Here is an 11,854-nt window from a genome sequence, read left to right on the forward strand (position 1 = left end):
GTACAAACCTTCCCCCAGTTTATCTGAACTATAGGTTAGAACAGCAGGGACTATTCTACAACCAAACCACACAGTGGCACTGCTTCCTGAAGATAACTGCGTAGGCAGAACTGTGCATGTTACCGCTGTCAATACAAGTTGTGAAAAGATATATAATTAAGCATAGAGAAGTAAACAGCCCCCAGCTTACCTCTGTGGCAACACCTAGGAGTAGCTCAAAACTGACGGGATAGCTCAGCAATGTCTGGTTTAGATGCAGCAAAGAATCCTGTGGCACCTTATAGACTAACAGATGTTTTGCAGCATGAGCTTTCGTGGGTGAATACCCACTTCTTCGGATGGTTTAGATGGTGCTTTGCTCAGTATCGTGAAGAGCCCAACTCTGAAATCCGGAGGCCGTCCGTCCTTGGGAAAATGCCTCTTTTAAAAGAGTTAGTAATTCTGCATCCTGACATTAGCTGCCTCAATTGTACTTATTTTTAGTCTCCTGCATTTGTCGATGACGAGAATTGGAATCCCTTTAACTTATATATACACACACACTATTAAAAAAATTAAGATTTTAAGCAGTTAAATTCAGACATTTAAAAGTATGCCTCTGGAATTATTTTGTCCATCTAGACTACTGAACTCTGAGGTAGGCTCCGGGAACTGAGTTAGTAGCCCTCTGGGCTAGCAGAAACATGATGGAGGTCCTAAGCATGATGAACACTGTTTACAAGTTAAACATTCCCAAAGCAGATCACTAACTCTCCCCAGCAAAATTATTTAAAAATCAATGTCTTTAGCCAAGAGCATTTGAAAATTCTGGTGATCAAACGATTCTTAATTTAAAAAAAAAATGGTAACAATAGTCATTTTACTCAAATAAATCACATCTTTAATTATCTTCAAAGAAGCCAAGGGCAACCATTGAACTCTATGTACTACCTGAATGCTGCAGTGTTCTCCACTGAAAGTAACTTAAAGTGACTGCTGTTTTAAAACTGTATGTCTGAAGGACAACAATGGAAGACAAGTCACAATTTAATGACAGATTTCATCCAGAGGGTGAGGTAATTTACACATATGAAATTAACAGATTCACCCTTTAGCACACAGGAGGTTGTTACAGTTATTGAATAAAGTCATGGAAAAAGTTCAAAAGTTGAATAGTCTTGAACTGCTTTCAAAAATTGTGATGGCTTTTAAAAAAGTTCCTATAAGCAACACTTGTATAAAATCAAGACGGACTTGCTTCTCTGTTAGGGGAGCTGGGGCTGTTCCAGGCTCCTCGGACCACTGGTACAAAAAGGTGGCTGATTTTCATCTCCCACCAGTCCATTACAGGCTCTGATTTATTAAAATGTTCTTGGATTTACTGAACACCGGAATGGGAGGCAAAGGCTGCAGACTGTCAGTCGTAGTGAATGGCAGTGTAAAAGATTATCCAAACAACCTGAAGAGGGGACAAACAAGGAGAGAATGTGAAGGTTAATCAAGCCCCTGTGGAAAGGTTTCAAACATTTACCGCCCTCCCTCTTATCACAAAAGAGAATGAATTTTTCAATAAGCCGTGCTAGTGCTGTGAGTGGTGCTAGAGCACAAGCACAAACAGAATCCAAGGTGCAACTCCAGGGGGTAAGTCATTTTTACCATCAGAAATCCCTTGCTGTTTTCAGCAAGAGGCCTCTCTACTGGACAGGAAACTAAATTTCAACCTTGGGGCCACTGCGGACAGCTATAAAGGAATGTCACATACCACAGACTGGTGCAGTCTGCCATCTGATTGGCTTGGAGTCCTACATGCCCCACGCTGAAGTGCCACCAAAGAATCTATGCCAGCTTCAAAACAGTCCCAAATGGGATCACAAGTATTTGGGGGGAGGGGAGGAGGCGGGGGAATGCTTTAAAGGTGCAGTATTACTGAGTCATAGCAGAGACCCTGAAAGATAAGAGCAGTGAATTCAAAACAACAAATGCCACGGCTCTAGATTACACCCTGATGGAGATGGGGAGCAGATTTTAAAAATAAAGTTGCACTGCCATCATCATGAACCATAGGGTTAGAAGGGTCTAGTCAACCCCCCTGCCAAGATGCAGGATTTGTTGTGTCTACACCATCCAAGACAGATGGCTACCCAGGCTTCTTTTGAAAACCTCCAGTGAAAGAGCTTCCACAACCTCCCTGTTCCATTCTCCCACTGTTCTTACAGTTAGGAAATGTTTCTTGAGATTTAATCTAAATCTGCTGTGGTTTGAATCCATTGCCTCTTGCCCTGCCCTCTGTGGCAAGAACTTTTCTCCATGTTTTTTATGGCAGCCTTTCAAGTATTTGAAGGCTGCTACCATGTCCCCCCTTAATCTCCTTTTCCAAACTAAAAATACCCACTTCCTACAGTCTTTGCTCATGTGGCTTGCATTCCATCCCTTTGATCTTTACTGCTCATCTCTGGATCCTTTCCTGTTTCTCTACATCCTTTCTATACACTGGTGACCAAAACTGGACACAGTAGTCCAGCCAAGGCCGAACCAGCACTGAGTAGAGCTCGTGTTGAGGTTGTGATCCACCACAATCCCCAGATTCTTCTCAGCAGTGCTGCTGCCAAGCCAGTTATCTTTATTTGTGCATTTGCCTTTTCTTCCTTAAGTGTAACATCTTACATTTGTCTTTGTTGGATTCATTTTGTTGTCTACAGTCCAGTTTTCCAATTTATCAAGATCTCTCTGAATTTTAACTCTATCCTCCAAAGTGTTGGTAACCTCCCCTAGTTTTGTCTCACCTGTATGCTGGAGAGAGGGGGAGCACTAAGAATTAACAGACCTTACAACTGCTGAAGTACAGCCTCTCTCCTTGCTGTGAAGTTTCTGCCCCTTAGCCCTCCCTTACCTAGGATTCCATGGCATGTTCCTACTCACTCACATCTCATCATTACTACTCCACAGACAGTAACTGGAGCAACTGGAAAGGAAGCGGGGAGGAGGGGAGGGAATTACCAAAAACAGTGCAAACGATGTCATGAATCCTTCTTTCGTTAGCTCCCACGTGCCTCCATACTCCTCCTCGTCTATCTGCTGAAAGCTACTAAAATAGAGGTACAGGACGCCAGCATTGATCAGGCAGAATCTGGGGACAAAGATATTAGGAGCCATCATTTCCAAATTACAGGATAAAACCATCTAATGATCTAATCAACATTACAGCCAAGGAGTAGGATGTTCTTCTCCTGTCCCCAGCTTGCTAGAGGCTCCAGTTCAAACTCTTCTGCCTTCTGGAAAGAAAGCATATAAGAGCAGATTCTCTCCAGTGCAGGGAATGTTAACTCTACCCACCTATTTTCCCATCCTGTCAAGTGCTAGATCTACAAGTGCATCTACAGTCTGGCTTCATATAGTTGTAGCAGGGAATGAGTTCTTATCCAAGCCTAAGATTACCGCCATCACACTCTGCCAGTAGAGCACAGATTTGTGGCCCTATAGGCAGGGACTGGTAGTTAAATGCTCAGGAGATCACCAGCATAAAAGCTAAAAACCAAGGACTTAAATACAGTATCAGTCTCCTGGTCTCAGCACCAATTAACTAAACCCAAGTCTAACAGAGCTCATCTCACCCTAAAACACCCAGGGCCCAATCTGCTGTTCCTCTGTGACCACACTTTATTGCCTCCTAGGCTAGTGTGAAGGGGATCCCTACAATCAGGTGCAGCACGGAGACAGGCCTGGACAGGCCAAAGGGGGGGATCTGATGCAGCCTGGGTAGATCTGTACCCTGGACATTCTGTGCTCCTGGCCAGCGCTAAGGGCCACCGCAGCTAGGGTGTAACTTTGGGCACCCATCAGCCTGTCCCAGAGATCACACAAGCTCCAGTGCAGCGTTAAATCTGGCCTCAAGAGACTCAGGATTGGGACAATCTGGGAAGTGAAAACTTGCCTTCAAACAGTGCACTTCTTGCAAGGAGAGTTGTGTGGGATGAAAGGAGGAGGGTGGGAAAAGACTGGAGCTCTGTGCCAAATGGAAGGCAGGAGTCCTGCCTTCCATGTTGCTCTTAAAAGAGAACATGCACAACATTTACCAGAGAACCTACAATAGTCGTAGTTGCATTAAATGTTTCTGGCACATTAGGAAACTGTTAAACACAAGCTCTCTAGTGTGGAAGATTCCACTGTTTACCAAATATCAGCTTCAGTTACTTTGATAACCTTCCACACAGGAACTCATTTACACAAACAGCTGGAAGACACACTGAACTTGTAAGTGAACACAAGCAAGAACACAGTATTTCTCATCTGTTATTACTGTAGTTTAGTTTTAACTATTTATAACAGGAACTGAAAAACAAGGTCTCCAGTGGTTAATATAAAGCTTTCCCTGGGGCTCTTACTCCTCAATTTCTGCAGAATTTAAGGTTTCAGTAACACAAAAAGTGTTTCTAGCCCTAAGAGTGGTGAAGATAATCTTCAAGATGCAAAATGATACAGCGTTTTCTTCCAGACTCTGCAAACAGCCTCAATGTCTCTGCTGCTCGGAGCTTTCCCAGGCGGTTTCGCAATGGTATTAACAAGACTAGTCAGGTTCAGTGCTACTATTATGAACCATGTGAGCAACAATGCAACTCTCCAGAATTGTGTCAACATCACACTGCTGCTGCTGGGGAAAATATGAGCACCAGCAGAAGCTGGCACTGGAGAAGACTCCTGTGGTCAAAAACAGTCTAAAAGTGTAGAGAACCAAAGACTACCTTCTTTCCCTTTGCCTTCTTGCAGCAGCTAAGATGTCTGAGAAAAGGGGGGAGACAGAAAACTTCCTTTCCAGAACTTGGAGGGGTGTAAAGGTTTAAGTTTTTAAAGACATCAACTAGCCACAGGCAGATAGAAATATGGCGTCCCCCATCAGAACTGAGGGACAGCACCCGATATGAAATCCCAGTCCTATTCCTTTTCAACACCTAGAGCACCGCCGCTGGTGCCCTTCCCTTTTTCTGTATTTACTTCTGTCTAGCAGGCTTGGTCCTTTAACTCATAGGTGGCTGGTAAACTTTCCAAACCCTGTTATAACATTTTTAATTAATTAGTTTGCTCACTATAACACTGTGATGTCTTTACTAAGACGGGAACAAGGATCCCATACATCTAGGCAGATTAGAGGTTTTATTATACATATGCATGGATATAAATAAATAAAAAGTTAGTTTTGGATGCCCCTTCCCCTTACAATGATACTGAAGGTACAGATTTTGGTAAAATAGTATCTCTCATGAGAGGGATGAGAGAACAGCAGAAGACCCCCAAGAATGATGTTTTGCTTGTTACAGTTTACATTTTCTACCGTTTTGGAGACACCTTTTTCATTTCAAACAAACATCCCTAGTGGGACTGTACAGAACACATTCTACAACAAGGGTACTCAACTTGGAAACTGCAAACAATTATCAGGTTCGTAACCACCCTGCCTTTCCCATACAGATCTCAGTTACATCGGACAGGGGGGTCCCAGTATGGGGAAAAGGCATCATGGTATGGAAAATATTCAGAATCACTGCTCTAAAAGACAGACATTGGACATTTCTCCAGTAAGTCTGAGATGTTTTTAAAGTAAAAAAAACTATTCAGAATGGGGGGTGGAGGGAAGAGTTACAGGTGCCAATTGGCTCATGAAATCACATGATTTATCCTTTGGACTATGATACAGTATTTAGAGGAAATGTCAGACTTTAATGCATTTCTAGCACCCCACTGCTTTGCCTTTTTAAAATAGACTAGAGATATTGTGACCTCCACATCTGAAAAAAAAAAAACACGTCAGATAAGAAAGTAACAAACCTTACATTGCTATTCCCACAAATCCTTTCAGTGGAACTACGCCCCAGATGACTCCCAAAATAACTGCAATGATCTGTCGGAACCAGTAGATCACGTCTAAAAACTCATCCTGAGGAGAGAGAAAAACAGCAGTTTGATATCTCACATACAATATCTAGTTTGGATAAAACATTTATAAGAACCCCCCATGCAACTAACTTGGGGGGGAAAAAAAATCAAGGCTCTGAACACAGATTGCTTTTCAAAAGAAAAAATATTTTAAGTAACTATATATAAAGTATTTGAAAGTAGCTAATGGCACTAGATGGATCCCATCCCTCTCTTCTTTTCTAAGTTCTGGCTTCAGTTTACAGTTCTCCCACTGGTGGGACACACAGAGAACAGATATTTAGTCCATTTGTTTTAGAATTAGATACTAAAAATGTTCATAGTTCCAACTTTTCAGCTATTTATATTCTTTACCAGTTTAAAAGCCTACATCATTCTTGAGTTCTTTCCCATCACCCACAAACAAATGTTGCCAGAAAACCAGCACTCTCAGGCACACCACAAATGAGAGAAACAGGTATGAATGAATCATGAAGATAAAAAACCATCATTGGCAAGGAAAGATTTTGAGTCTCCATGGGACTGTTAAAAAAAGGGGGAGGGGGAGAATCAGTTATGAAAAAAGATTTAAAGTTCAATTCTATTCCAAAGAGACTAAAAATGGCATCTACTTAAACTGCATTCCATGTCTCTATATAGTCATACCTGAATAGCTGAGTGACAGTAATGCATAACTTTCTATTCCTGTTCTCCTTGCAGAGCTCATGAAGCTAAGAACGCTTGTATTCTATTCTGCCACATACTTCAAATCAAAATTCAATTCTGCTCTCAAATACGAGCACTAGCATAATTTAGGACAGAATTTGGCCTACAGAATTTTTATTATGGGGTTGTAAAAGTTAGTTTGGGTTTCCACACTTCCCAGCATCTCAGCTTGTTTGAAGCCAATCAGGTAAATTAATGCATTAACATCCTCTCTCCATGCACTGATATTACACAGAAGTCAATTTCTCCAAAAAGCTTGATATTTCTTATTTGAATGATGCAATCTTCATCAATTCATCTTCTATCATGTTCAGAGTTTTGTTTTTTTTTTAAAGCAACATTTGCACACAGAAGAAAGATGCTCAGGTGACTCAACCATGGCAGCATCCGCAAGAGCTCTAATGACTCCTTTGCCGTGTTGGCAGTGGCACCTCAGAGAAGTCCTTTTATTTGCACAATGACTGAGACAGCACTGAAAACTCAAGCTATTGCCCTGCTGATTGCGTTGTTACAACAAAAAGTTCAGAGTCACAGCTCGCTTGTAGCAAGAAATGCAAAAATGTCAAAATTTCAGCTAAAAATCATGGCTCACATTCTTCCAAATGTACTGTTATTTTTTTTAAATTGCTAAAAAAAGTATCTGATTCAAATAGAAAAAAATACTAATACTGATTTTTTTTAAATATAAAATGATACTAAGGCTTATTTTAATAGGAATGTGTAACATGCCTAAATGACATGGTTTTACAGGTTTTCTGTCATCTCCAAATACAACTTTATAAAAACAGAAAACAACTACTCTCCACAATTCGAAGGCAGCCCTGTATTATTTATGCTCTGCTCCCATTTGGAAGATCACAGCTCTGACTCTGCAAACACATATGCGGAACTTAATTTACACATGCAAGTAGTTCCAGTGACTTCAGCAGAACAATTTATGTGCTTAAAGTCAGGTATATGCATCCATTTTGGAGAATCCAGGCCTTAATGTGTTGTTTTAATGAAAGCTGAAAGAAAAATCACAACGAATTGAGTAGCCATGACCTTTATAATTGGAAAAAAAAAATGCAGAAGAGTTAAGCCATGACAGCATGACAGACACTCAGGGCTTGTCTTCACTATGGAGCGCTGCTGCAATCCACGCAGTGGCATCAATTTAGCGGGTCTAGTGAAGACATGCTCAATTGATGGGAGAACGCTCTCCCATCAATTTCCATACTCCGCCTCAATGAGAGGCGGAAGAGCATCTCCCGTCAACACAGCATAGTGTGAACCCTGCGGAAAGTAGATCTAAGCTACATCGACTTGAGTTATGCTACTAACATAACACAAATTGCATAGCTTAGATCGACGAGCAGCAGTAGCTTAGACCTGCCCTCAGATTCACCAGTTACGCTGTGCTACTCCCCAAACAGCCCAGCTGGATGACTATCATCTTACAAGAGATAACTAACATTTGGATGTTTCCTTTGGCTTATTCCTAGTTTTGATTTTTGGATTGTGCAGGTAGAAATTTGATTTAACTCTAAAACAGAGTCAATGAGCTGAATCCTGCTCTTAGTTACCTTTGTATAAATCCAGAGTGTACTGTGGTCAGTGCAGTTACTCTGGATTTATACTGGTGTAACAGAGTAGACTTTGGTCCTCTAAATATGTAAGTTGTAGAACTCACACTGAACATTTGTAACCAGCTACATTCTAAGATCTGAACAACAGGAGCAAATAACCCTTTTAAACCAGTAGTCTAAACAAATGATTGACATGAAAGGGGCAACTGCACTGAGAATATGGAGTTGTATTCACTTGGGACACTCACAAGGTGACAGTACAGGCAGAGCGCAAAGCAAAAGGAAGCTGGAGATCTACTTATATCACCGCCACAGTATCTGAGCACCTCATAGATAAGAAGTTCATCCTCACAGCACTCCTATGAGGTAGGAAGGCATTACTCTCATTTACTACAGATAGAGAATTAAGGCAGAGAAAGATTAAATGATTTGTTTTACATAAATTACAGGGGAACTGTCTATTTCTGCAGTAGAGGTGGTTCATGTGACCAAATGAAACTCACCTAGCCTTAGGTCTGGTCTACAGTTTAAAGATTTGCCAGTACAGTTATGCCAGTCAGGAGTGCAATTTTTCCCCACTTCGACTGACATAGCTATGTCCTAAGGTAGACACAATCATACCAGCAAAGAAGGCTTTCTGCCTGTACAGACTACCCTGTTCAGGTACCTGGTTTAAGCTATACTGATAAAGTAACTTTTGCTAGTACAAGCTCTCTCTCCACTAGAGGGGTCTGCCAATATACCACTACTGCCAGCAAGTGTTTTAAGCCTAAACAAGTCTACAGCAAGCACTAAAGCAGAGGTGGGTAAACTATGGCCCACGTGCCACATCCGGCCCATGGGACCATCCTGCCCAGCCCAGGAGGCTAGCCTCTGGCTGCTCCCCCAGTGTTCCCCCTCCTCCACAGCCTCAGCTCGCCCTGCCACTGGTGCAATGCTCTGGGCGGCAGGGCTGTGAGCTCCTGGGGCAGCGGAGCTGCAGAGCCCAGCCTGACCCCAGTCTCTGTGCTACATGGTGGTGGTGGCATGGCCCGGCTCCAGCTGGGCAGCGTGGCTGTAGCACCGCCAGCCACCGGTGCTCTAGGCAGCATGGTAAGGGGGAAGGGAGCAGGGGGGGGGGTGGATAATGGGCAGGGGAGTTGGGGGGGGCAGGGGTGTGGATAGGGGTCCAGGTGGTCAGGGGAGGAATAGGGGATTGAATGGGGGCACGGATCGGGGAGTCTGGAAGGAGGGGTGGATGGGGCAGGGGGCAGTCAGGGGACAGGGAGGGGGGGGTTGGATGGGGCAGGAGTCCCAGGGGGGCAGTCAGGAATGAGAGGAGGAGTTGGATGGGATGCAGGGGTCTGGGGGCAGTCAGGGGATAGGGGTGTGTGGATGGGGCAGGGTTCCCAGGGGGGCCATCAGGGAACGGTGTGTGTGTGTGGGGGGGGGGTTGGATGCGACAGGAGTCCCGAGGGGCCAGGCCATGACCCCCTCCCTTAACCGGCCCTCCATACAATTTACAATGCAGCCCTCAGGCCAAAAAGTTTGCCCACCCTTGCACTAGAGGCTACATCTATGCCAGAAGTCTCCTGAAATCCACCCACTGTTCTTCTAGCACTGCTGTAGCATTATCAACACCAGTAGGAGGGCCAGTGTAGACTAGCTACTGACATTTTTTACTAGCATTGCATGATTCAGAACTAGTCTAAACCACCATGCAATACTTAACACATTCCCACATATGCTTCTCATTGTGAACGATGGTATCTTTTATTGAACCAACTTCTGTTGGAGAGAGAGACAAACTTTCAAAGCCTCACAGAGTTCTTCTTCATGTCTGTGTGGCTCAGATGCTTGTCTCTATTACGAATAGAAGCTGGTTCAATAAAAGATATTACCTCACCCACCTTCTCTCTCTAATATCATAGGACTGACATAGCTACAACTACATCTCATTGCAATAGACGTGTACGGAGAGATTTTAACTATTTCTTTCCTTCCCTTTTTATACATGCAAAACATGAAATTGCTTATTTGTGTGTGATGTTAGGTGCCCTATTCAGTAGGAATCCACTACCTGCTTCTGTATCATTCCAAAAATCTCAGCTTCCTTCCAGCTCACACCATTCATCAGACATGGCTCACTGATAAAAGTCAGGACAGGTCTACACTTAAAATGCTGCAGAGGCACAGCTGCAATGGTGCAGCTGTGCCACCGACGCACTTCAGTAAAAGATGCTACTATGCCAATGGCAGACTTCTCCCATCAACATAGTTAAGCCACCTCTATGAGAGGCGGTAGCTATGTTGACATAAGCCCTCCTGTCAACAGCATTGGTTAGGTTGGTATAACTGCATCATTCAGGGGTGTGGACTTTTCACACCTCTGAGCAACATAGTTATACCAATATAAGCTCATAGCATAGACCTGACCTAAATGAGCACAAATTAATTCACAGTATCCTAAAGAGCAGTCTAGGTTGGAAAATGCCTTTAGCTGCTTGCATGGGAAGTTTTATATCTCCAATTATTAAAGAAAAGTTATGAAATCAGCACATAGACTGTCTCCAACACAGAGCACTGCAATTTCACCCCAAGTCTCTGTGCTTTAGTCTCACAGGAAAAAATTTCTGAAAAATACTCAAATTGGGTTTCTAAGGATGTGCCAAAAAAAAAAAAAAAAAAAAAAAGCCAGAGAAAAACACTTTTAAAAGGGCTTCCTCAGCTCATGAGGCTAAAAGTATCCTCAACCCTCCCACTGCCGACGGGTGACCCCATGAGGTGGGCAACAGCAACACCCCCCAACCCTCCCAGCACCCACAGGTGCCCCCCAGCTGTCAACAGCAGCCCCCCTCAACCCTCATGGGTGATCCCCCAGCAGGCAGAATCAGCCCCCCTCAACCCTCGCAGCACCCACAGGTGACCCCCCCAGTGGGCAACAGATCCCCCCCAGCACCCATGGGTGACCCCCCCCAGCAGGCAGCAGCAGCCTCCCCCAGTGCCCACAGGTGACCCCCCAGCAGGCAGCTAGGTTGACCAGATGTCCCAATTTTATAGGAACAGTCCCAATTTTTGGAGCTTTTTCTTATATAGGCTCCTATTACACTCCACCCCCATCCCAATTTTTCACACTTGCTGTCTGGTCACCCTACAGGCAGCAGCAGCAGCCGCCCAACCCTCCTAGCACCCACAGGTGACCCCCAGCAGGCGGCAGCAGCCCCCCCCCAGCACCCACGGGTGACCCCCAGCGGGCGGCAGCAGCCCCCCCCAGCACCCACGGGTGACCCCCCGCGGGCGGCAGCAGCCCCCCCCAGCACCCACGGGTGACCCCCAGCGGGCGGCAGCAGCCCCCCCCAGCACCCACGGGTGACCCCCAGCGGGCGGCAGCAGCCCCCGCCCAGCACCCAGGGGGAGACGAGCACCACCCCCCCCGCCCAGCCAGGCCGGGCCACCCCGCGCGGGCCCCGGCCGCACCTTGTCCTCCCAGGCGGAGTCGCTCCGCAGCGCCTTGCCCCACACCGAGCCGCGCAGCGCGCCGCCGCCGTTGGCCACCAGGTGCTGCTGCGGGTGAGACGGCGGCGGCGGCTCCTCCTTCCGCCGGGCGCCGCTCATCTTCCCCAGGCCCCACCACAGGCCGCCCCGCTGCCCTCAGGCCCCGCGGTCACTGCAAGGGAAGCGGCGCACGTGACGGC

The 11,854-nt window shown here is 45.2% G+C and overlaps 1 protein-coding gene across 1 annotated transcript; it reads right to left on the reverse strand.

The window, feature by feature from the left end:
* Positions 1–857: 857 nt before the first annotated feature.
* RAB5IF (RAB5 interacting factor) lies at positions 858–11,854 on the reverse strand. Its single transcript, XM_039499429.1, has 4 exons — positions 11,637–11,854; positions 5,805–5,908; positions 2,977–3,106; positions 858–1,438 (listed from the first exon to the last, which is right to left on the reverse strand). The coding sequence occupies exons 1-4, from the start codon at positions 11,772–11,774 to the stop codon at positions 1,397–1,399; spliced, it is 414 nt and encodes a 137-aa protein (XP_039355363.1). The 5' UTR covers positions 11,775–11,854; the 3' UTR covers positions 858–1,396.

The sequence above is a fragment of the Mauremys reevesii genome, linkage group 13 (genome assembly GCF_016161935.1).
Source record: "Mauremys reevesii isolate NIE-2019 linkage group 13, ASM1616193v1, whole genome shotgun sequence".
Lineage (NCBI taxonomy): Eukaryota > Metazoa > Chordata > Testudines > Geoemydidae > Mauremys > Mauremys reevesii.

What these genes read in the sequence shown, in the direction of transcription:
- RAB5IF (XM_039499429.1), bottom strand. Translation starts at nt 11,774, where the DNA reads ATGAGCGGCGCCCGGCGGAAGGAGGAGCCGCCGCCGCCGTCTCACCCG. An exon ending in ACTCCGCCTGGGAGGACAAG is followed by an intron (nt 5,909 to 11,636) that starts GTGCGGCCGGGG and finishes CTCTCTCCTCAG; the next exon opens with GATGAGTTTTTAGACGTGAT. An exon ending in GGATTTGTGGGAATAGCAAT is followed by an intron (nt 3,107 to 5,804) that starts GTAAGGTTTGTT and finishes CTTTGTCCCCAG; the next exon opens with ATTCTGCCTGATCAATGCTG.